This window comes from Anas platyrhynchos, chromosome 3, assembly GCF_047663525.1.
Source record: "Anas platyrhynchos isolate ZD024472 breed Pekin duck chromosome 3, IASCAAS_PekinDuck_T2T, whole genome shotgun sequence".
Lineage (NCBI taxonomy): Eukaryota > Metazoa > Chordata > Aves > Anseriformes > Anatidae > Anas > Anas platyrhynchos.
In genome coordinates, this window is record NC_092589.1 from 36,543,431 (window position 1) to 36,570,598 (window position 27,168).

At 38.8% G+C, this 27,168-nt stretch overlaps 1 protein-coding gene across 1 annotated transcript in view; it reads right to left on the reverse strand.

Annotated features, from left to right (window-relative positions):
- Positions 1 to 1,087: 1,087 nt before the first annotated feature.
- The window catches only part of KCNK5 (potassium two pore domain channel subfamily K member 5), a 37,911-nt gene continuing 11,830 nt past the window's right edge, over positions 1,088 to 27,168 (reverse strand). The window contains exons 2-5 of the mRNA XM_027454025.3: positions 9,561 to 9,672; positions 8,023 to 8,189; positions 6,951 to 7,119; positions 1,088 to 6,216 (exon numbers count right to left, since the gene is read on the reverse strand). Coding sequence (XP_027309826.2) covers positions 5,396 to 6,216; positions 6,951 to 7,119; positions 8,023 to 8,189; positions 9,561 to 9,672 — 1,269 coding nt within the window. The 3' untranslated portion in view covers positions 1,088 to 5,395. The remainder of the gene's footprint in view (positions 6,217 to 6,950; positions 7,120 to 8,022; positions 8,190 to 9,560; positions 9,673 to 27,168) is intronic.

Below are 27,168 nucleotides of genomic sequence, written 5' to 3' on the forward strand. Positions count from 1 at the left end.
ACATCTATTAAGCTATTGTGTTCAGAGGAACCCACAGCCAGGCATGGACCATAAGAACAGGCTCATAACAGATACAGGTTTATCCTGTTTTCCTACTTCTTGCTACCCTACCCCCTTGAAATTACTCTCTACTAAAATACCGAGGGCAGTCAGTGAACAATACAATAGTCTGGGGACTCCAACCTGCTAGGAGCTGATAGAAATGTTATCGGCTGCTTACCAGACTCAGTTATGTCCTACCACCATGAGGGGACACCACCTCCCTCGCTTTGGCTGTTGCAGGCAGCAGCCACCAGCCAGGCACCTCTTCCTCCTCCACCACTTCTGTGAACTCTTCTGGGGATGGAAGGAGACTGGCTAGCCTTACGCAAAGCATGTCAGCCTCCACCTTTCCCTCCTGTGCCTCATGCATCACCCAGCTTTCCTAGCTCACACCTCAGGGATTTCACTCAGGTGCCCAGAAACCAAGGTTCAGTCTCCACTCCCCCAGGTTGAGGCCGTTCCAGATGTCTCCACCTCTATCGTGGGCATCGCTGACTCACATTTTGCTACCCATTAAGGCAGGCGGTTATCTATTTTCTAAGACATTTTAAAGCAACTTCTGTAGTTGAAAGACTGTAAATACTTCTAGACCTCCAGACTATGAGCACTGCTGCTAAAAGTCTTGTGAAAATTCATTAGCAGCCACTCAGATATTTCAATAGCTCTGGCATGAGATGCAGACATCAGCTATAAACATCTCTTATTTTATCATAGTACTGATCAATTCTAACACTTCCTGTCTCACTGCATCTTATTTAAAAATAAACAGCCCCTTGAAAAGACGCCGTTGTAAAATAAACTTTTCTACCCCCTTCAACAGCTGTTCCAAATCCTTGCTGCATAATATTTTGCTATGCTGTATTTAACTGCAGACTAGATGCTGCTGGTCACCAATGCTCCATACAAGTGTTGGCATCTGCTTGCATAAAACTGCTTTATCGTCTCCTTACACCTTCAAGCTCTTTGGAACAGGACCAGTCTCATCTGTGAGATGCCTTACAACTATAGGGAGCTGTAAAAAAATTTCATTTCTTGACTGAGAGAGTAAATTGTAAAATTTTTATTGCAAAATATTAAAATAAATTACATTTTACAAAGACTTAGCAAATATTTACATACAGTGTGATTCCAGTGACAATCAGCAACAAAGAATAGACAGACAGGCATATTATGGAGTGATAGAGTCAGAACTGTACAAACTTCAAAAGCAATTATGAAAGACAAGCTAATTTTCTAAAAGGTAAATCCATCACAAGTGGAATGAATCCAACGAGGCACAAAAATCACAAGTCTAGAACAGAACTCTTGGTTTTCTGTTTAGGTCAACAGACTTGTATATTGCTTTTTGCTCTCCTCATCAGCAACGCTTGTCTGTCTCTGCTTGTACTCTCCAAGCTCAACTGGAGAAAAATATCTCAATATATACAGCTGTGTCACCACGGATCTGTTATCAGTCTCTATGGTTTTATTTCTGCATGTTTTGTGACATCTATCGCCAGCAACAGATTCACAAATCATTAGGTTCAGAAAAATTTAACACATCGCTTCTTGTATTTCCTCAGTGATTTCGTACCAGTGTATCAGATGTGTTAGATTGCCTGCCATGAGATATGTATTTGAAAATGATGCCCTTCTGGTAAAAACAGGTTTCGATAGCACAAGAAAAAAGCAAGTGTCACAATCATGTCATAAAGGATGGGGTCACCTAGTCTATAACATTTAAAAGGGCCTTTATAGGAACAGATTTTTGTCACATTTCAAGGTTTATTTTTCTATTTTTTTAAAGTATTGGCTCATCTTGGCAAAATTACTAAGTTACTATTGTGAAGCATAGGTCTGCATTCACATCATGTGACTGGAAATACAAGCTACTTATAGGCAATAGATAGAAAGAAGAGTTTTCACTTCTACTCCATCTTTTCCTTACATGTGCTTTTAAAGATTAAAACAATAAAAAAGACTCCCCTTTCCTCTCTTTCTAGTAAGAGATCTGCCTCACCTATAAAAAGTAATTATACAGGGGTAAGGGAGCTCCTAACATCACTAGTTAGCCAAAAGAGATCTTACATGGCATTCAAAGAAAATGTTTCCAGGTTGACCAGATAATTGAAATGACTACAAAACCTTACCTAATAGCACTAGGGAATTCATTCAAATTAATTGGAGGCACTTTTGAGGCTGAAAAGCTCAAAATCCAGCCTGGACACCCCTCTAACTCACTTTTCTCAAGACATGGAAGACAGGCAGACAAAAAGCTGTCTTGCTTAGCACTTCGGTACTTCTGAGATGGCACCATAATATTAAAACCCTTAGGAAATGGTTCATTTTTTTGGAGAGCCAGCATGAAAATCATGTGCCAACCAAATCCCTCCAGAACACTGAGAACAAGTAGGGCTTAATTAGACCAATTATGTTGGCCCCTGTATAAAGATTATTTTTCCACCCAGTATTAGAACTGCATTAAGGCACATGGTGGGGATGTCTTGAGAACAGTTTTCTGAGGTGTGATCATGTTTCCCCCAAAAAGTGAGATTTTTTTTTTACTTTGTTTTAATAAGTTTAAACTATTACTTTAAATCCCATGATGATGATTATACGTACTCATAGTCTATGCTGACTACACTGGGAAAGGCCAAAGAGCTGCATCTAACATGATAATATGAAACAGATCCTGTCCATTCTCAGCTCTGGCATACAAGTGCACTTCACAACGGAGAATGGAGAATCTGGGTTCCAGTGTGCAACAACCCTCCCAATCAAAGGAGCCCAGCCAAGTATCTGGGTCATATTATTTCTGTCTTAAAGAGAAATTTATTTACTTATTATTTTGCAATTTAGATCAGACTTTGACTATGCTTTTCCATTTCATACTATTTCAGCAAGCATTTTGTCTCCTTACTGTCCTGTAGCTTAACTGTTGGTAAAACTTTTGATCTTTGCATCAATAATGGAAGACAAGTTGGAGGACAACAAAAGCTATATGGAGTGCTTTTTCATTTTCTTTCAAACTAATATAAACATTTTTAAATTAAAAAAAAAAATGCAGGTTAGACTTGTTATACAAACACCCTGTGTATCAGGTATGCCAACTTACCTAAAATTTCTTAGGGCTACAAGGTACAGCTGTCAACCACAACCCTTCAGATACAAAGAAGTAGTTGAAGAAGGGCTCGGAGTCATTTTAAAACAATGCAGGTGTGTGTGTGTGCATGGTGGGGGAGTCATTTAAAAGTAAGTCAGAATCTTCTTGATAGTCCATCTCCCTCTTTTACTTCAGATGCAATAACATAAAGCATTTGAATTTGAAATTAGAATCTCCCCATAGCAATATTATCAAATACATATTAACTACTGATTCTAATGATGTTGATTCCACATTTTTGTCAGTATAACAGACTTGGCCGTAGTTCACTTTCTATTTGAAAAATCTCATACGTGGAAGATGCTGAAAAGAAATCAATACAGACAATCTTGCATTTCACAGTAGGCAACTTCAAAACTTCTTGTCAAGAGGACATCCAACCAACCAGACTGCCAGTTTCCAAAGAAGAGACCAGCAATTGAAGCTGCAGCCCATATTTGCAGTTATTACAAAAATGCAGTAATTCAAGATCAGCACTGTAAAATTCCATAAGCTCATTTTACAGAACTAGTGAGTCGGCCAGATTTACGCTGAAAATGAGAATGAAACAACTTAACTGTTCACTGAACTTTGGAAACTTGAGGACATACTGGAATGACTTAAATACAGCGAAACTATACAAAATAACAGAACTTGAGATGTTAAGGTTCAAAGGTCTTGGCTATTTTCTGTTCCAAGTAGATTAGATACAACCAAAGTCAGTACCTTTTGCCGATGCATAATCAACAGCCTCATTTGAAAGAATTGTCCAGGTTAATGCAAGGATACGGAAAAAGAAAAATCATGGTATAATTTTCTTTGTAGCCAAAATGTCTTGGGATTAAACGTTATGAAAAAGACATATTTCCTTCTCAGTGAGAAGCCCATTTCCAAGCCACATATAATACTTTCAGGAGCTTACAGCCAAAGTCCCTTTTAGAAAGTGCTTTATGGCCTTAAGTCACTTGATCACATCTCAGCTTTGCACAAGATTTGACATTGTTCAGCCTTCTTGAAAGTGGGATATAATAACCATTGTATATGCACATAGATCAGGCTTTAAAACAAAACAGACAAGCAAAGTATAATCAACTGTTTCAAAAATCATCTCTCATTCAAGTCTAGTCTGAAGTACCAAGGCAGGGAGGAACATCAAACAACAATACTGACTAACACACTGCACAGGTCAGCAGCAGTGCTGCAAGTCCCTTCTGACAGGCATTAGGGCATTTAGAGAATATCTGTGTCTCCAAATGCAATTTTTTTTCCCCTCAGAAGAGCAGTGTCACTAAAACTTCACCTGTACATAGATACTGTATAAGATTCATTCAAGTATTTCCTCTAGGAAATGGACAGTGGAAGGACACTTTCAGCATTAAAAAAGTTTGTTGCATCCTGCTTGTGCTTGTGCATGCTTTGATCAATAGGTTTTTCAGCCACCTTAATCTTCAACAGTTCTGGGGATAACATGCAGTTTAGCAGCCCAATTGGTGAGCTTCATCCCAGAGGATTTTTGCCTTCTCAATCCATTCCTTGGAATTTTTAATTTGAATATTTTGTTCACAAAGCTACAATTATAATTTGACAAGCACTGACATATTCCAGACAGATGTTTTAAAAGCTTCCTCCTCTCCTCAGTCTGCCAGTGCACCTCAGCTCAGATCTGTGTCCCTGGTATTCCATCTAAAGTTTCTCATTAAGAACCACTAGTGGTTGCACAATTTTTTGTGGTACAAACTTAACAATGGGTAGTAAAACAAAAACAAAACAAAAAAGCAACCCTTGCTTTCATTTTTGATCAAAGCAGGATTCAAATCCACGTTTTCAGAAGGGCTAGTGGAGTAACCGAACACATTTGATGCCCAAACCAGTCTCTTTGCAACAGTATAGTTACACTCCCAAACTAATTCCTCAATGAAATGCATAAATGCAGAGCAGGTCCAGTGTATTAACTAGTCTTTTTCTTGTCTACTTTGTTCAAGAACCATAAAATCCCAAGACGGAGCAGGACTCCTGATTCAACTGTTATTTTACAAGTCTCTTCAGATAAGCAAAGCTGATGGGCTCAGAAACCAACTTAGGATAGGAAAAAGACACTGGAGGTCATTCGTTTGGGTCTTGCTTTTGTTTTCAAAGAGATAGGAGAAGTTGCAAAAACATGCTTTTCTCCTTGCTCTATTAATTTGTTCAATATGCACTGACCATTTTCAGAAAACCACTGTCAAGCATGCTTCACGTTGCAGCCTTCACATTGCTTACTGTATTATATTCATTCATCAGTTGTTCATAAGGCACAGAAAGTTCTAGCTCGTTGTTGGTAAAGGTAGATTCATCAGAGGATGGGAATTTTACCAGTTTTTTTTCAGTTTCAGGTTCCTCTACAAGATTATCATCCATGGAGGATTTTGAAGTTTCTTCATCATCTGAGATATCTTCCTCTTCATCATCATCCTCATTTACAAATGTTATATTGGCATTCTCAAATATTAAGGGTCGATAGTCTCTGGAATCCCATACTTCACCTTCTTCTTCACTTATCCTGTCTAGCTGGTTTACAAACATGGTTCCTTCTAGAGGGCTGTCTCCAATACGTTTATAATGGAGGTGCCTGAGTACATGACCATTTTGAATGTCCAGGGAAGACTCATCATACTCAAATGACTCTGTCTTTGTGTAAGTCACCTGAGCATCTTTACTGGCATTCTGCATATTTTGTTTGGTATTTTCTACTTTGATTATCTTGTCATTGTTTGTCTTCAGGGCCTTCTTCCCAATTTGTTTAATAAGATCATTGTAGGTCTCTTCCTTCTTTGAAAGGAAGCTGAAAATGTTCACATCCTTTGAGGCACCCATTTGAAGGGGTTTTTTAGACCTAGGATGGTTGTCAAATGACTCTTTTCTTTTTTTCCTCCGTTTCTTGATTGCTTTGTGAACTTCCACAAACATACTGACCTTCCAGTTGACAAAGAGTGAAAGCCAAGCTAGTCCCAGATAGATCCATAACTCCACAAAGTATCTGTAAAGGGCATGATAGTTTGCATCTGGATTTACGCCTAGAAAGAATTAAAAACAAGAACATTACTGAAAGAGGACTCTCAGATGAGAAATTTTAAGTTATTACCCTGAGAGGTACTCCATTCTGTATAGTCTGACCACTGGGCTACAACATAAAATGGCAGCATGTGCTCCTTGTAAGCTATAAAAGTAGTTTCTTCTTTTTGAAAAAAAAAATCTAAGCATTCTCCCAGCCCTTAAAGTATATATATAGGTACTTTCTTTGAGAAAAGGATCAGCCTCAGAATTCCACTTACCAAGGACCATCTCCAAAGCCCCAAATAACATAGCAGATTTTAGAGAAAGACAGGATTTATGAGGTAGACACCAGTATGTTCAGCATTTCCTGTTGACAAGTTCTAGACAGCTGCACAGAGAGTATCACACAGCGCCGATGCACTCTGCTTAGGTTATGTGATCTCCTTTAAAGATGCTAAACTGTCATGGTGGATAGGAAAGCTCCATGCCTGAAACAGGGACCTGGGGCAGCTGGAAGGATGACCAACTCCAGAATTCAGCTCCAGACTAAGTCCAGTAAAGGTCTCAGGTATCTAAACTAAGATGGAAGAGCCAGATGCAGTCCATTGGAGCAGTACTCAGATTTTATTGAACCTTATATTCAGAAAAATGTTTTTAAAAAGCTTAGAAAATAGTTTTTGGAATTAGAATTTAGAAACAGAATTGCCACACACTGTGCATGTAGCAAAATAATACATAAAATATAATTACTTACCAGCAACAAAATCTCCAAACCCTATGGTGGTGATAGTGATGAATGAGAAATAGAGGCCTTCAATGTAATCCCATCCTTCAGTCACCATAAAGACAAAAGGAGGAATAACTAGATGGACTAAGACACCCCAAACGATGAAAATAGCTGTGCATGTAATTTGTGCTTTCCTCTGTAAAAAAAAAAAAAAAAAAATCAGGGAAAAAAAGATAATTTTCTTTTCCTTCCGTGGCATAGAGTATCATTTGAGAGTATCAGTCATTTTGGAGTTTTGTTCTAACAGTTTATCAGCTGTAACTGATAGTCACTGACTGAAGTGAACACAACTGTTTCCTACAACGGTTCATTTGTGCATAGAGGGTCAGGACTGTTTGTTGCTTTTCTCTTATTTATGCTTCCTACCTCTTTTGGCACTCATCTAACCTCTGCACAAACCCTGCTTCACAAAGCTGCAAACACACACATTTCACCATCATTTTCTGTACCTTCTTGGGTGTTGAACCAAGGAAGTCGGTGCTGTTTCTGAAACTAGGGCCCAAACTAGTCCCACCCTCCTCCATACACTCAGTCCTGCATTTGATCCCACCTCTGTGCAGTTAGAACTGAGACAAAACTTGTCCAACACCAAACAAACAAACAAAAAAACAGTAACTGAGAATAAAACAGTATTTTACTGTTATGCAGCAAATCAGCTGAAAGTGCTTATGCTAGCACACAAGCAGGTAGGAACAAAGCAGGACAGCTTATTTCCATGCCAGAGGAGCTTGTAGGGAATGTTTCTGAAAGTAGAGCCTCACCTATATTGATCTTATAGGTTTCTCATGTATGGAGATATATGTCTTCAAAGAAATTACAGTATGTATTACCAAATGCTTCTGCAAGACCTCATTTTCTTAAAACTTCTGGAAGAATTAACATACCCAAAATACCTCCCGGTTATTTCTATGCAACAACCATTTGGGAAATTCATATTTATACAAGTGTTTGTTTATTACTACAATTAGCAAATGAATTAAGCTTATACTTTATGCATCAAAAATACACAGCAGGATGATAAACAAGCAGAGGACCTTACCAGGCTTACTCCTCTTTTTGTCAGAAACTGGCCTAGCCTCTTTGCACGTCCTCCAAAGAACTTCCCCAGAGCACTGATCCATGTCAAACAGAGAGGAACTCCAAAGAGCCCATAAAATATGCAAAAGAGACGCCCAGAGGGCGTCTTTGGTGAAACATTTCCGTAACCTAAAAGAGATAAGCATATGCACAGTCTGTCTTTGTTGTACAGAATTCAAGGCAATTCTACCTATACATAGAACAACATTGCATGGCCTTCTGCTGTATCAGATGCTCCTTATTTCACTGTCTATGAGAACATTAGCCTACTCCAGCTGATCTTCTGAATCTGGATGCCTTCCAGTGCTACTTCAGAAAATGTGTATTCCATTACTGCAGGCTGAGAGGAGGACTACATTTTAAGTGTTCCCTGGATAGCATGCATCTTTTTCCTTGACAAGATGAGATAAATATGAACTAAAACTCATTTCAAAACCTCTAATAAGATTCCCCAGCCTTAAGCAGTAATGTTAAAAGCTCGAGTTTGAATCAATTTTATGAAATGAAATCTCAAAATTTACCCTGAAGTTAGCTTTCACATGAAAGATCCATTAATGCATATTTACTTTCTGACCTGTTACCTTCCCAGGGTAAGGGTTTGAGAGTTAAGTGGAAGGTGAGTTGTGACACTGCAAGATATTTCAATTGAATTTCATTCCTTGCTGGTCACAGAACCCAAAATGACATTACAAATTCAAAATCAGAACCCTCTCTGAACTTGTGCCAGATTTTTCTTATTTAGGTTCCTGACTTCTTTGTGTCACAACCTGGATTATAAGATGGGTACTGTGAGTTTCAAATAATAAAAAATGCAGTGCTGTATGACCTAACAGTAAGGCTTCCATTTACATGTACCTCCAGTCTTCTCTGGTTATTTTGCCATATATATTCTGTGTGTTTGTAGCCAGGGTGTACCAATACCTTGTAGCAAAGATTACTCCCTAAAAGATGCCACTGTACCTTCTGTATGTCAATGCAAAGGGTTTTATAAGCACAAATAAGTAACGAGATTTATAAGACCACACTTCTTGTTCCTTATATTCTTTAAGAGATTAAAAATAGCCTAGATCGTTCTGTAAGCCAAGAACACTGCTAATTCAGTAGCTGAAGAGGATGAATGTGAGCAACAGGACAGTTATACAAAAACCTTATATGCACGTGCTTTAAATATTAGTTTAATGAAATGTCTGGTAATGCTTTCAGTTAGGGAACTTTATGATTTGTTAATTTAAGTGCATGAATGAATGAAGAGAACTAGAATGACCCCAATTATCCCCATCAGGACATTGACTCAGTTACTTATTAGAACGACACGTTCTTATATACACCCATGAGCAAAGTGTCCTAAAATATTTTTCCTCTACAAACCTGTGTATTCTACACAACTCCAGCCATAGCAAGCTAATTCAGTGACTAGCCTGACACAGAAATGGAAGAGTACAAGCACAGTGGATCATAAGGAAAACTACAGTTAGGACAGTTGATGTAGCAAATGCTTACCGATTGTAGTGATTACAGTAGCAGCAAAGATCACAGCATTAGGCCAGTTCCAGTTGTTGAAAGTGTTGTTCCCAGTGATGGCAACCCCCTGACCAGCAGCATTTGACACAACCTGTAGGAAACAGTTTACAGTCATTCTTGTGAAATCCTGAAAGCCTGAAACAAAAATGTGTCTGTCCCTCTGGGATTTTCTCCCTTTGTTCACACTTGAAAAATGACTACGTAAGGATTTTTTTTTTTCCAAAGGCCGGCCTAATAATTTAACAATTTTATGAAATATGAAAAATTTGCTTCAGCTAGTAAGAAGTAGTGCAGATGCTCTGACATTTAAATAGGGGCTTTAATCAGATAAGCTCTTACTTGATTTACCAGTTTAACCCAAATGGATCTCTTCCAGATGCTCAACACACTCCTCCAGGCTGAGCTAGCATTTAACCTTCAGTGTAGTTCCCGAACTTGGTTTAACGTTTGGGACATCGTCAGAACTACTATCCATTTCAAAACACTGTTACACGTCCCAGCTTGACTTAGGTATGAACAAGACGTCACAGAATCCTTGGCAAAAAGTGTGTGATTCATGTTAATTCACCTGCTATCCCTGGCAAAGTCAGACCATCTACAAGCCAATGTAACATTGTATTTTCAGTGAAGAAAGACAAATTAACACTTTTCCGAAAATTTAATGTAACAAGACTAATTGATTTTGAATTTGGTCCCTTTTTCATTCCCCATCTTCCCCGTAGGAAGCGACTCTGAACACAGCCTCCCCTGCCTTTTCAAGACTAGACTATATAGAATACAACAATACAAGAACCTGATGATTTAACACACAAAGTCAAAACTTCAGATCAACATTGTACATCTTGCTGATTTGGATGTGTATTTCCAGCTCCCTGAAGTAAAAGAGAAGTATGGTTTACCACATTCTCTCCTGAAAGTCCCTAGTTATATAAATCTTTTCTCCGTCATATTATGCTGCTATTAAAGCCTTATCAACTTGCTCTGCTTTTTTCCCAACTGTAAACCAAGGTGGTCTAACCTTGTAAGGCTACATCCACACACAGAGAGCTGAAGGTGCCACCAAAAGATGATTCATAATATCTCACTTTCCATATCTCTCCCTTGATAAGTTTGAATACAAAAACTAGCTTGAGCTAAATATCTAGAATTAGAGGGTTCATATATATATGGGGGTTCATATATTCATTATATATATATATGCATTCTTTTAACATGACAGGTGAGGTTTACCTTAAACTGGTAATAACTTATATAGGTGCCTACAACCAACCCTTCCTTCCTTCATTTGCCCCTTCCTATTTGATTTAAGATCTGATCTTGGACCTAGCAAAGACTCAACACAAAGTTCAATCACTGTTAAAAACATACACAAGTTAACACAAGTTTTAATTATTCTTGAGACTTACATATCACCACCCTTCTACTGTAATAAAAATGCCCTCAAAGTGAATATATTGAGCATATACGAGATGCAAACAATTTAATTAAAAAAGCACTTTCAACACACAAGCTATTATGGAAGATAAAAGGAGGAGCACTGGAAGTGAATGAAGGTACAGAACTAGACCTTTCTGCTGGGAATCTGAAGGTATGCAGAGCTGCATGCGGTCTTTCCATAGCCTCCAGGCTCTCAACAGAAAAGGATGCAGAGGGAATTCTCACCAAGGCAGTCATTTGTCAAAAGAAAATAGCACTTAAGAAATAGCCCTAAAACGGGCAGTTTGACAGCAGGCAAGTAAGCCACCCCCTTCCAAAAAATATGAGGCAGCTATAACAGATCACAATGTTCTGTGATCTGACCAAAGTAACTTCATACATTTCTGTCACGCTCTGTAGATGAATTTCCTGAAAGTCCCAAAAGATATCCAAAGCACCCTATAGACACAATCCGTGATCTATCATCCCTGAAAAGATGCCTTGACTTCTTCCACTGCCCACCAAAACTGCACAAAATGGTAATATCAAGTTCTCCAGTTCTTTTCTGTGCTATAAACTCACTTGGATTTCTATTTTTTCTCACAAAGCAACTGATCTCATATGAGGCGCACTGAAGTATGTTTCCATTGTCACTGGGCCATTATCTCATTGCATTACTCCACCTTCAGTTCATGAGCTCAGTTTCCCATTAAGTATGTACAGTTACTTCAAGGTCTGCCAAGGTCTGGAGGTGGCAAGAGGGCCCAGATCCAAGGGGAAGAAGCTGCTGGGATGGGTAGCACATGGCTGCCCTTCACACCCAGTCAGCTGGCATTTCGGACAAGATAGCAGCTCTCTGAGCTGTGTTAACACTGGGAATCACAGCTACTCTCCAGCCAAAGCTGCCACCTCCTTCTTGTCCCTGTTAGCACAGCTATCTGCTATTAGCATATGATTGTCTGCAATTTTCAGTCTAGCCTTTTCAAGTTACTTTTATCCCAGCTGCAGGAACAGAGACAGTCACAAAACAAGCTTTGATAGCTTTTGTGCAGGAGGGAAAATGTAGCTGCTTTCCAAGCAGGAAAACTTTTGCCCATACTGAAATGATTAAATATTTTGGCTTCAACAAATAATACATGTACAAGTGGACACTGTACAACTGAACAGCAAATATGTTTTTCCCCCCCCTTTGGTAAATGTTAGGCACTGTCATAGATTATCATAATCTAGGATACACGATGTCCCGGGTTGCCTGCATTGGAGTTCTTAAACTATGGAAAAATTATTTAGAAGGCCTTCACATACAAAAACAGAGGGTAGGGAGGGAAAGGAAGAAGAGAGCAGATTGTTTAGGTACTCTCAATGCCCTTTGAGATGTCATTTACAAAATACATTTTCAAGTACGCCCAATTTCAAAAGTTGAAAATGGTTTGCTAACTCGGAATTTACGCGTCTCTTTAGACCCCACCTCATGATGGTTTGGTATGGAAAAAGTGAAGAAAACTTATTTACTGTCAAATGACTTTTGCCTCACATCAGTCAAACCTCCTTCTCTCCTCCCTCATTCCCCACCACCCCAAATCTGTACTTTGGCAAGTGAAAAAGGAAAATAAGTAAGCGCCAGTCCCTAGAGCTATTGCTGAGAGTAAACAGACATTGCAACTGCAGAGCGATTCTTAAGATGCGAATAAAAGTAATGCATCTTCTGATTACATTAACACAAGTAGAAACAAGGAGGTCATCTGAATATAATCAAGCAGACAATTTGCTCCATTTGCAGGTACATCCCCAACAGATAAACCCAGGACTGCTCCACTACAGGTTTGTGTGTCTCCTGGGTTTGGTGACATTTTTACAGGCTCTCTGATGATCAACTTTGCTCAAGATTTACCAGAGCACACAAGAATTACATGTTACATCTCCTGTATCTCAGGCAAAGGAAAGGAGCATCTCAGATGCTTTGGGAACATACCACTTACATCCCTCTGTACAAGTAACAATATGACTGAAAGTTCTCAAAACCAACTTGAACAGAGAGAAAACAGAAAGGAGAAGCCTTGACCCACAGAAATATAGATATGTTCCTAGTTCTGTTTGTATACGCAGGAGGCATGGCAAGTTTGAAATTTGATCAGTAGCACTTCAAGGTAAAATCAGTCACAGCAGAATGACATTCAGTCCCTCTAGAAGTAATGCAAGGGTATAAAACTAAAGGAATTGGCAAATTGGAGTCTGTCTGCATGCTTAGGAGGGAGTAACTATGTGGAATGTGCCATTTTACTTCAGCTTCTTGAACTTCAGAAGAAAGGAAAATGGGACAGGACTATCACCTTCCACCATTTGACGTGTGAAGAAATACACAAATACACAAATTTTCTTCTTTCTAGGAAACGTTTAGAAGGTGGCTTCCATCCAGTATTAAGTCCCAAGTAAAATGTGCAAGCTGTTAAAAGTCAGTTTTACAACTCCATTAGAAAAATATGACTTGCAAGTAAATTCTGGTCTGAAATCTCTTTACAGTGGTATCTTTGTTCACTTCTAATAAGAAAGAGGTTGCAAAGAAGTCTGTGTATATACACCCTTGTCAAACACCAGTACTGATTTTTGAGCTAATTCATCATTATCCAAACCCAGTCATATTTCATAATGGCTATAGTCAGGTTGTTATAGCTGTAGTTCACACAATATTATCTGAATATAAGTTTGAATGCATTTGGCTTCTCTGTCATGGACCATATTAAACTACAGAAAATTTCCTTTAAAAGGCCAAATGGACCATAAGGCTACCTTTGCTACAGCAAAAAATGACTTCTGCAAGTACTGACGGTTATTCCTGCAGTCTTTGGCACACAAGCAATTGCGTACAAGTGAAAGAATCACAGAATGGTTGAGGTGTGAGAGGACCCACATGTGGTTAGTGATGTTATACTAAGTTAAGGAGTACAGTAAAGCTGTGATACAGGTTTTGCATATCAGGTAGGCATAATTTTATATTTTATATATCCTAGACACTTTAGTATGGATTGCCTGAATCTGATAAAAATAAGCAATAGGAAAAAAGAAAAAAAAGAAATTCCAGGGGTGCTTACAGCAAAATGAGCTAAAGACACAGAAAAATAAAGGGGCTATGTATACTAGAGCAATAGATCCTGCCCACAGGCACCCTATTACATACAAAAAGAACAGCCAGATACTGCTTAGTGCCAGGTCTCCTTTGAAGAGGCTGAAGCCTGTGTTATTCAAAGCATTCCCTAGAGATCCAACACATAAGCCTAAGCGTAGCTTTAAAGTTCTCTCGGTGGTATGAACAATTCCCCTTTTCTCCATAAGAAAGGAGATGTGATTGAACCATTAAACCCGAAGTGAGAACCGCTGGCTTTCATTCTACTCAGGAGTATTATCGTGTATTTCTTACAACATGGGCAATCACAGGTGTCTGGTGCATCCAAAGCAGAGCATTAAAGCAACAACTGGTGCATCCTTTCAGGTCCCCTGGGCTTTATCCCCACTTCTGAAAGACTGTGAAATCACCTTCCTTCATCTAGGTGTGAGCATTTAAAGCACAGATAAACACTGAGAACTACAAATCTACCAAGATGATCTTCCTACAAGGCATAAAGCTTCAGCAGCAATCTCATTTTTCACGTTGACATCCAAATCTTTTACAAAATTTGAAGAAGTCTGGAAACTGTGGAGTAGTCATTTAATCACAGGTATGTATCATACAGACAATTTAGCCAAGCATAATAAAATTGTCCAGGGTTGTAGGGTTTAGATTTACAATAATCAAATGAAACTCTATATTGCTGTTCCTTTTTAAGCAGTTTTTAGTTTTAACCAAATCCAGCAGTAAAAGAGTAACATAGCAGGATTCAAATCCACTGGCAATCACAGCACTGCTTTGTTGTCTTTGATTTACACAAGGGATTTGAGTGATTAAGAGTGAAAGCTACCTGAAAACAAATAGATAAAGTGGTGCAAGAAGCTGTATGGATATTTTTCATGGCTTACAGAATCAAGAGCGAGCTTTGGACTTCTTAATGACTTTAAAAATGAATAAATAAATAGATCCATATAATGCAACCTTCACACCTTTCTTAGGCAACAAATTGCCTATGTTTTTTGTACTTACCTGGCTTATCTGGCTAGAGCTATAAAGTTACAGTAGCAGTCAGCTGTTTACAATAATCAGATTTTAAACGCAATCAAAACATATTTAGTCGTTAATGTTTATCTTAGCAATATTTTTTTTAAGTCTCTTTTTTTTCTCTATGCTCCCATGCCAGATCTACATTACAGTTTGGCTGACCTAGATATTATTGTCTTAGGATTATGTGCAAATAGAGAAAAGAAGGCCACTACATCAGTATTCTTTTTCAAGGGGAAAAAAAAATGCCCATGTGTGGTCAGACCTACACCGACAGAAGAACTTCATCAGACTCCTTGTGCAGGCAGGCAACACAGTCACCATGGCCAAAAATGTCCTGCTCTGTGGGCATATTGCACTTGGACATCTGTTTGCATATTAAAAGCACCAGAAGCAATTTCACAGGCACAGCCTGAATTTCTAAGTACTGTAGAGCTAGATCAATAGTAGTGGATTCACAGTCAAACTAGGAATATATGCCCTAAATTTAAAAAAAAAAAAAAAAAAAAAGAGCCATAATCTGTTGTTTTGAGTTGTAGTTGTTAAAGAAGGGGGGGGAAATAAAAGGAAAAAGATTCAAGGCAACTGCCTTCCTCCTCCCCTTCCCTGAAGTGTCCTCATTGAATGGAGGTTAGTGCACATCAGAGAAAATATTTTCCTCACTAAAGCCTCTTGGCAGCATGGGGTTTGGGTAAGGAAAGGGAAAGAGAAGCCAACTATGCAACTAATGGTTTTACCAATGAGTACAACTCAGAGAAACTTTTTCCCCACTTTTCATGTCTGTATATACGAGGTATATACATGTAATGATTTATGATTTTTTTCTGTTTGAGTTCTCCAAAACCTTCACATTAACCTATATATTCTTGAAACTACATATTTCAAGCCAGCCTTCACTTCCAAAGATAGCTGCACTACTGCTACAAAAACCTTGCTATGCCACGATGCTCGCTTTGGTAGCCAGAGACGCAACGTGGCAGAGCTGCAGAAAGACAGGAGAATACACGTAAATAAGACTAAAAGGTAGCTCAAATGGCAGCTCTTCCGGTGACACCTTTAGGAGGGCTGCTGTGTACAGAGAAATCAAAGCTCATCACTGCTGGGAGACATGAGAAAGTCTTCAACAAAAATCCATGGCCCAAAATACAAAACAGCAGCACCCCGGTTGGACTGGTGAATTTCTGACAACAATTTAGCATCTTGCAAATTCTGTATGTAATCCACTCAGCTCAGGAATTCGCAGGAAACCGTGTCTGTAACTGTCGATGACTCCAGAAGAGTCATCAGGAAAAGCACAGACCTGTGGTTTCTGAAATCCTTTTTGCCCCACTCCCATCTCTAGTTAGGGACAGGCTTGTTCTGAAGCTCACTTGGACTCCTAGTTCCCAGCTGACTGAAATACGCTGACATACAACCAGGGCCAACACAAAGGGCCAAGAGAACAAGCCTTTCAGACTGCCTTAGCCACTTTACAGTCCACACAGGACTATGCTAACTAGCAGGACTTTGGATGGTTGACCTTTCATTTCCCTCTCAGCATTATCTGTGTTTGCAATATGAATTTGATGTTTGTCAGGACAAGAACGATGCCAGATGTGAAAAGAAGACTTTTAGCTGAGTCCTGGATTTCCTACTTCACTTCTGTGGGGAATGGTTTGCGACCTTTTTTGTAGAAAGAAAAATAAGACAAGTGAACCATATTGTCTCGATCTAACAGGCAACACCCTTGTGTCTTGCTAACCTGTCAAAGTTTTACTGTCCTTTACTGACCTATGCAGAGAGTAGAGTTAGAAGGCGGTTGGGGCAAAAGGTACAGGATATGAGTCAGCAGCACCTGCATGAGAGAAGGATGATGAGGGTGAATAAAACAAGAAAAATTCCACATTTGTTAAAGAGGACATTGCTTAACTGCACAAGTCTGGTTCCAGATGAACTGAGCACGTGTAAGTGAATCCTCAGTTAATTCTGCTGCTGTGTTTGGCATTTCTTCCAACCTGTCCTCCACTAAAAGTTGCCAGGTTCTCCAGACTCATGCAGATCCTAGCACTTGTACAGTCTGTTTTAATGAGTGTAAGATCCAACGTTGAAACAGGAAGCTTTTAATAGAATAATGTGATTATGGGCAGTAGCCACCTACCACAAGTCAAAAGTTGAAATTTGGTCAACCAATGGGAAGTAGTCATTGAGGGAATAATGTCAGCTTACTTCTAAAAGAATAAAAAACTCATATATTTGCAAATAATAAACCTAAGCAAAAACATACATTAACAGCACCTGAAAAGCCAGAGACCAATATTAGCATACAAGATTCCTTCCCCCTTATCTATGAATTGAGCTAGAACAAAAATAAAATCAAACCCTGCAAAGCAAGTGTTAGTCCCACTGTTTACATTCCTGCATAGAACAACTACAAACAGCAGGGGACACAATTTTTCTCCTTTCTGTCATACGCTGCTTTAAAAAATGGTTTATTAAGTGTTATTGCAAGTAAAAACATATTTTGCATTTTTTAATCAACAGTTTAATCTTAAAATACTGTTCCCATCAAAGGGCACACTTTTGAAAGTTACAGCTTAGAAAAAAAAAAATCCTGGCAAAATATGCGTTTACATACTTGAGGGGAGGGGTTTTCTTTCCAGCAATGCCAAAATTTAAGCCTGAACAAGATGGTATTTTCACACTCCTACTGACACAGTAGATAGAATGTCTTCAGAGAAAGGAAAACTAAGTTCTCCTTAACTCTTCTTCTTACTTGCTTCAATATATCAGTTGGCTTTTTTAACAAGCCAATCATAAAAGTTATTTAAATTGACTAAAGGTGACTTTAAATGATCTACCAGTATCTTATCATAGAAAATAGAAAGGTACACATATAGGTCAAATGCACTGTAGATACCACATTTTAATCAAAAGGATTATTAAAATAAATAAATAAATAAATAAATAAGATTTAACTTGCTCTGCAGAAAAAGTTTAACTCATCTTGTTGATTCTTTATTCACCCAAGCAGCTTCTCAGTGTTTCATGCTATTTATGCAATGGTGATTCCTTACGCACATACAAGTTGCAGATCCAAGACACTTTACAGTTGTTATTACTTTCCCTTCATTAGGCTTAACTTTGGTCTGTCAGCAACTTGGACTTCCATCTAAGCATACCTCTTCTTACCCAATAGAGCCTCCAGCACATGCCACTTCATACAGAGCTGTCCCTACATCTAAGCCCGATATATAAAGAATGCACGTAAATACATGCCTGGTTTTCACTTTGCATAATTCAGTTACATAACAGGACAGCAAACCAAACATTGTTTGGATCTGTTAATATAAAATACAGCGCACCCAGAGGGCTCTCTTGATTTACTAATTAGTTTGTTTTGTCACAACCCTTTATTGAAAATACTGGGGAAATTCCTGTTCCTAGACTTCAGTGTGCCTAGCACTAATTTATTTGTTTTAGCAGACGTACGGGTTTTATTTGCTGGTGAAAGCAGAGTGGGTTATGTTGTCATGCACTGGACTTTGAAACCAGACAGATTCCAATGAAAGCCTGCACTACGAGGAGAGCCGTGGATTACAGCTGCTGATTCCTTTACATCTACCGATCAGCCCAAAAGCAGAACAGGCTATGCAGTTAGAACACCTGAAGATCATGGTGCTGGACACAGGCATACAAAATAAAACAAAGCAGAATTGGCCTTTAGCGGGGGAAAATACTCTCATCTAAGGGACTGCTTTACTGTGCCATAAAGAAACTCTATGTACGTCCTCCAAAGGACATGAAGCACTGAGATTGAAGACTAGAAAGCACTCTGATCTAAGCCCTACATACTTTCACACTAGAAAATATTGCTATTTGGTGTAGTTCTCAGGAAGCTACATGTGACATTTATTTAGGTGCTCAGAACTGAGGAAGAACACAGAAATACCCCAAAGCAAACAGGAATTGCTGAACAGCAAACATTAAGCTGCACCAGAAGCAGCACAGACAGCGGAGTGAAGGAGGGGATTGTCCCCTTCTGTTATGCTCTTGTAAGGCCCAACCTGGATCCCTGCATTCAGCTCTGAACTCCAGCACAAGGATAGGGACCTATTAGAACAAGTCCAGAGGAGGGCCACCAGGATGATCAAGGGGCTGGAGCACCTCTGCTATGAAGACAGGCTAAGGGAGTTAGGGTTATTCAGCCTGGAGAAGAGAAGGCTCCAGGAAGACCTTAGAGCAACCTTTCACTGCCTAAAAGAGACTCTTTATCAGGGCACGTAGTGACAGGAGAGGTAGTAATGGTTTTAACCTGAAAGAGGGTAGAGTTAGATTAAACATCAGAAAGAAATTCTTTACTGAGAGGGTGGTGAGGCCCTGGCACAGGCTGCCCAGAGAAGCTGTGGATGCCCCATTCCTGGAGGTGTTTAAGGTCAGGTTGGATGGGGCTTTGGGCAACCTGGTCTGGTGGGAGATATCTCTGCCCATGGCAGGGGTTTGGAACTGGATGATCATTAAGGTCCCTTCCAATCCAAACCATTCTGTGATTCTAAGATTCTGAGAGACAGTTTGTCAGATAAGCCAATTAGTTCCTACTTGCACCCAAGTTATATCATGTTAGCTGTTCTTTTCAAATTTTACACTGCCCACCCCCAGAATAACCTGTATGTGCAGAGAGAAATTAAACAAGAGCATCCTTCCTACAGCCTAGTACACTCCTGCATACAGGCTCTAGGACTTTTCAAGAATTTGGGGAGTAGAGTTTCTCAAAGGCACTTGTTTTTCTATGCAACACAATCATAAGTAAATCACAGGAGATAATACTGTTACAGGTCTCTACCTTTATTAGGGTAATGGCCTAAAAATCCATTCTGCCCTTGCAGATGGGACCTTCTCTCTAACTATTCTGCTAGAATGAAAGGAGTTGTCCCCCATCTCCTCCCAAGCACTGATGGCAGCTTTTTCCTCCCCCTGTGGCATTGCTATTTTAACTCACCACCAATTATGCATATAAAACCAGGCAGGAAGTTCTCAGGTAGATTGAGTCTCAAAGGGAACATGGCACAGACTTACATCTGGGCACTGGATTTTGTTTTCCTTTCTTGCAAGTGCAATGTATGTGTGAGAACAGTATCAAAAAGTTAACATTTGTAACAGAGACCAATCATCAAGCTTTTTAATCCAAAACTACTAGCACTGACAGTGTGGAGAAGAGGGGAAATAATTTTCTCGGCTTGCAAAGGGCATTCTCAGTGAAGACAGCATTTCAGGCACAAGCATATTAAACCACTGTTCTCTTACTCCACACCCTACCTAGCTGGAAAAAAGAACCAGGGTAAAGAATGCACATTTGTCACAGATAGGGACACTTGTTACTTCATTCTTCTAAGTGCTCATTTGTTTTCTTCTTGTTAGCTTACAATTTAACCAGATTAAGTGATCCTTTGAAAAGGCAATCTGTTGATTAACCCATATTGTGCAGAACAAGTCATGCTCTTCAAGAACAATCTCAATTTATTAACCAAAAATAGCTCTAATTGGTCAGAGACCAGGAGGGAGGAGAGAGGAAAGAGGTTTATACATGTAAAATTAAAAAATATATGATTTAGTCTGGCTTCAGCTTGTTATCAGAAGGCCAGGCAACAAATCAAGATTTTAGAGGAGACATAAAGAACCATCTTTGTACTTGGTTGAACCTGAAAGACTCATAAAAAATTCAATTGTAGCTAGTATTTATGAGTCCAGAGGCCTCAAGACACAGTCCAGTGGAAACAATTTGTGAGTCTACGGTCAAATTAATTCCACATTATTTCTTGGGTATAGAGAAGTAGGTAAGCAATTGTGCCAGCAACTCCCTGCTTGGAAAGATAATCAAAATTAGACAGAGTATGAGCAGGGATTAAATTCATAGGATACAGAAAAAAAAATAAGAAGTAATGTCTTGGGCATTTCTATAGTGCCAGCATTAGGTCTTGTGAATATTCCACTCTCCTCCCTCTGTCTGCCCATCCCCAAATTAAAGCCAGATGTTCGTGAGCTGACCATTCCAGTAGTTAATACAGATGTAAATGCTGATCTCTGCACTGAATTCTGCCCTACCTACAGCTAGCCCGTATGTTGCTTCTATGTGGAAAAAGTGAGTCTTAGTATTCCTGTAATGCACTGCAACACTACATTCCCAACCAGCCTTATTTACCTAGTTAAACAGCAACTTTCACTGCCACCCTTTAACTAGAACCACCGCCTCTTCACTCCCACCAGGGTGAGCATCAGCTTTGCAGAGTTTATGCTCCGCATGGAAAGTTACAGCTCAGTAATAAATCTAATTGGGAGAGCTTGCCTGAGGACAGGTTGCTTCCCAAGATGCAAGCGCACTCTTAACTTTTGTCCTTTGGCATGTGGAACAAGGACTAATAGTTAAAAGAAATGGAAAATATCCTGGGAAATGATCACCACTAACATGACAAAAGAATTGTCTTTTGTGGGACAAACAAGTGAGAAGGGAGTAAATGTACCACTTAACACCCCTGACTTCCCAACTTCTAAACCTGCAAAGCAAGAGAGAAAGTAGTTCCAGGAAAGGGCACTGATTTAACAGGAACATACACAATATGATTGCTTGCCCATACAAGAGAACCACTGGAAAGTCATCTGATTTGGCTGAATTACATCCTCCCACAAGAGACAGCAGGCTGGCAAAATGCAGCTTAACATCTGTCAAGTTGGTACAAATTCCTTTTCCAGTCTATGCTATGGACAGAGGTTCTCCTTCAATTAACTGAAAGAGGAGTGTTCCAGAACTTCTGTATCTTGAAATTGGACCTTATTGCCCTTGAAAGCAATATAGGTTTTGTAATTGATTTTATTTAGAGAAGATAAGGTCTTATACAGGTAGAACATGGGCTGCGATAAGCTCCAGCAGTGCTGTAAGCACAGAAGTAATGACATAGAAGTAGTGACAAAGCAGTCAGCAGGCAGACTGGCCATATCTTCCACAGTTCCAGTTTACTGGCAGCATCTCAGTACTTATAAATGAAAGGTACGATGCCACCCTTGCCGTTACCTGTGGACTTGGGCACCCTGTAAATCTGGTGACATTATAGACTTTGACACGTCTTAAATATACAAACATCTTTTTCAGATATTTATTGCATGGCTGATTTGACAGGCCTGCAAACAGTCCTGACCAACTGTACACAAGTAAATCATATTAATTTGTTGGCTTCAAGGAAAATATATCTTAATGAAGAACTTTTTTCAAAACAAACAAACAAAAAACTTGGCAATTTAAAAGCCTGAGTTAAGACGTTCTAGACACCTACCACAATTTATTGTGCCTTTCCTTTCCCATTCCCTGACATACACCAGTAGCAGTAAGTGCAGGTGAAATACCTGTTTTTCATTATGTCTCATGCACCCAATCATAAATTTTAGGTATTTCAAAACCAGAAGCACATCAATAAAGACAAAACAACAAAATGTTAAATGGTTGAAATCCCTTTCCCTTAATGTATTACTGTCATTCAGAAAAACATTGGTGAAACTCAGCTGTCATGATTAGCACACTTCTAGTCATCCACCTTCAAGAAATGGGAGCAGAAGATGACGGGATAGAAAAATGAGGGGACTCTAATATGGGCCAGTCAAAGCAATTTGGACAGCAGAATTGAGAGCCAAGAAAGGATGGCAGTGCTGTCTTTGTACTAAATCAGAAACAGGAATGTAAGACTGTAAATAACAAAAGCCATTTAAATGAAAAACAGTGTCAGTAAAAGAAGAAAATAAATTGAGCGTGAGCAAAATTAAACTGTAAATTAAAACAAGTTCTCAACCTAAGTAATAGTTTTTAATCAACTCATTAAGCGTGGTAGTGTAGATGAACTTCCCCATCTAAACCAAACTCCAGCTTAACAGTGGTTGGCTAAGTTTAATGAAAATATTTCTGTGATGTGGTGTTGCAGGTAATATTTCAGATTTGAAATCTGTATTACAATTACAATGCATTGGGAAGAGTGTTATTGTCCTACAGTAACATCCTCTTAGTAGCAAAGAAAAGGAATTCTTCTAAGGCTCTAAGAAAGCAAACAACCATCACCCTTTTCTGTTACACCATTCAAAGGCATACAGGAGTTTATTCTCAAGGACTGGCATAGACTGAGATAAAGGCTGAAGAATAAAATAAGTTTCATGGGAAGAAACAACCATACCGATAAATAGAACAATAAAACATCAGCAGCACCAGCATGACTTAGATTTATTTTTTTTTTGTGGAAGTCTTCTAACAAGCTTCAAGTCTCTCAATAAGGCCCAACCAACATAAAATACTTGTTTCCTTTACTGGGTACACTAATGTTCTACAAGGTGGAGACAACAACTTCCTGATTTTGTAAAGCCTCATCACAAGATCTCACATTTCTGAGAAGCACAAGTCAAGATTACTGATTTTGTAGTGATAATTCGCACTCATTACTTGTACAAAGTGCTGTTTTACTGAAGGTTTACAGCTGGCTGTTATGTCTACTGCTATCGGACAGAACACAAGAGCTGTCCTCTTCAGATTAAGCAAATTTTGCATGAAAATATTCCAGCTGATAATGTAAACAGAAGCCTAATCAAGGACTGCAGTGGAAGCACTACACAACTCAAAGAAAAGTGGAAAAGAGTAGGTCTGCATCTTTTTGTTTCATTAAAAGCAAGAGTTTTGTTTGCCCTTGCAGCTTTCATTTATAAACAACTATTTTACAAAATAGTAATTTAAAAATAGACAGCTTGAGAAATTTTCAGTCAAAAGGCACATAAGCATTTAAAAAAAAATATCACATTGTGTACATGTGTTTGTGGAAACCTACTGTACTTGGTCCAACACAGATTTGGATACTGCTTATTGATTTCACGGTCTGCAACAAGTTCTGTGTTTTGCCGTTTTCTCCAACCTCGTAGAAACTCCCAGTTGTATTCCCAAACTACCTCTACTGAAAAGAATGTCAACGTCTGAGGCTTCAGTTTTCACACAACAAATTCAAGAATGAGGCCACAAAAGGAGGTTCAGCCCAAACAAGGCTGGACCTAAGCGCAAGCCCTTTCTTCCTTACCAAGGGGAATGAGGCCAAGCAAGCACTGCTCATGTGATTTTACAGAAAAACTGAGTAGTCAGGTCTGTTGAAATATCTCGTGCTGTTTCTGCGTCTTAAGTGTGTAATAGTGAAGCCTCTCATGGCTACATTGGCAATTTTCATTTGTAGATTACATCATATAATCACGTCGCTAAGAAAAGCATAGAAAAACTTAATGCCACTGTTTGGTCAGAAATCAGGTAGTCTTAAGCTGCTACAGGGTGATTTTTTATTTTTTTTATTTTTTTGGCAAATTGAGCAGTTACTGTTGAATAGCTAAAGTTTCCCCTCACTACCAATGCCTCTCAAATGCAGCACTGTAGAAACTTAGATTTATGTGTCTTTTGCAGGTTTTAAATGGTCAAAATGACTTCATTTGCCAGTCCCAAGGAACTACAAAAGACAACTTTCACGTGCAGAAGTCAGCCAGCAGATCCCGCTGCTAGCCTTCTTTTTGCATTAACATTTAGCTAGCAGCACTCTCTACTAGTGACCTCCCAGCCCAGATGCAAGAAAAAATGAGACTAATGGCAAAGTACTGTAATGAGAAGGAGAATGAATTCCCCTGCAATAAACCCAAGTTCTGTAATATTTTCTATTTTAGCACAAATAAAATCATATTGATACTTAAGTGGTAAGACCCTGTTAAAAAAAAAAAAAGAGCTGTACTTCCATTCTGCAGTAAAACTAGGTGTTACTGTTTCCTCTGGAAAAAAAGTTCTAATTTGTAGGGATATTAACCTCTTGGAGGCATGTCAATATTTTTACAGCATGCACTGTTTAAGACCTGGTTGTGTATCATGTATAGCATGGACAGTTAATTTTCCTATAAGTCATAATTCATAGGACAAACAATGTGAGGGATATTAATGGAAAGAGATCAACAAGGTTATTTCCTTTTGTGGCTTTCTGCAGAGTTAAATAATAAGTGAAACTCATAATTCAGCAAATTAGTTAACTGGAACGATTTTGTCATAGCAGAATTGAATGCTAAAGCTTACCTAATTGTGATACTTGCAGATCCTATGCTTGAATGAACCAAGTGCTCCTTAACTTTATTTCCCCCTTTCACTTATGTGCAATGGACTTAAACACCGACAGTTTTGAAAAGGCAACTGGCTTCTTTGAAAGATCATGACTACAAAGTTTGACATTTCGTATGGATTTTTCCCCGCTATTAATTTCAGGACTAGATTCCAGTTAAATGAACTAGTTAATAAACTATTTTGATGAAAAGCACATTCATTGCTTTACCAGCATTCCCTTGCTTTTGTGATTAATACAATTATAGAACTGTTTCCTCTTCACTTTCCCAAGTTCCACATAGACATGTTTTGAAGACAAATTAACTAAAGGTTACTGCTGCATGAGAGCTGCAGCTGTTCTGCAGATGCCGAGTGCCACAACTTTTCTTTGGCCTCAGAAGATTACTGTCACTCAGAAATAAAATGTATCAGAGGATTTCATAGCTTTCATTAATACAGTTTAACTTTGAGGGCTCCTGTGCAGATAGGGTTATACCACTCCTTTCCTTGGTTGGAAAAAAAAAGGTATTTAAAAACTCTTACTGCTTCAAGAAGCTGGAAAGCACTAATAGCAGATTAGGCTTCCTTCCTATCTGAATACATACATGGTGACTGATGGAGCCAACTCCCCTTTAGAAGGGCTTTGGAAAATGCTGTTGTCCCCATTTTACAGATAAGAAAGTGGAAGCAGAAGAGTCAAGAGTTTAATCTAGCCCTCACACCAGGTGACCTATGTTAGAACCAGACCACATTTACATGAGGCTATTGCAACAGAGCTGTTACCACTTGCATAAATAGATGCTAACCCGCACAACAGTCTGAATTTCCAGAATAATGCTTTTCTGTTTAGCTAAAATTAAAGTACATTTAAGTTAAATCAAAACAATAATTTTAGTGTCAATGAAAACAGTTTATAGATATTAATTTACTAGCTGGAGAGAGGTTGGACCATATTTTCGTAGTACTGCTTTTTATTTTTATTATTTTCTTTCTACAGGCAAGGCCTCAAGACCTAGAGCAGCAAACAGATCAATCTCTGCAGATTCTACCCACCTATAAAATGGCATAAACTGGAATATTTCTACAGAAAAATTTTGATATTTCACAAAAGAAGTAAAAGGGGAAGTCGAGTTTAGTTCGAGTGAAGCTTCATTCCCACAGTGCCTTCAGTGTAAGAATAGTTCATTAGTACAAGACAAACACAGGTTATCCAAGCTTGATAATCTTGCTTATAGAAGCCTAAAAATGTTTTTCAACTCATTGAGTGAATTGCAGCATAAAGTAATATTGCATTAAGAAGCTTATTATACCACCCCCACAACCCCCATTTATAGCCATGTATAAGAACATGCATCAGATTAAGGAAATCCCAACAGCTTCTAGGATCAAAATGTTACAGGCTTTTAGATTTCATTCCCCGAATTTCAATACAGCATTAAAAGTTTTACTTCTCTGAAGATAAACTAAAAGGTGCTGCTGGAGAATGCTGGTAGCTTCACACATCTCATTTTCTATTTAACAGCCTAGCTTAAGGAAAAAGAAGGAAAAGAAAAAATGCAGGTTCTAGTAAAACAACTTATGCTGCTCTGACACTTCAGTGAGCATACACATGCTCGAATAAAAATCTTATTTTTCTTCTGACAGAATCAACTCAATGAAACGAAACTAAAAGTGAACAGACTTAGGTGGAGCAGAGCACTTAGTAAAATGTCATTTTTTAATCAAGCAGACTTTTGAACTACACAACAGGAGCAAGAGCCACGCTGTAACGCTGTAGGCCATTAACTCTTTGGGGGCATAACCTTTTCTAACTCACCTCATTAAGCCAAACAAACAAAAAGGTTTCCAGGGTAGTTTTAAGTCAACCAAAAACTTTACATAACCTCAACCACACTGATCTCTCTCCC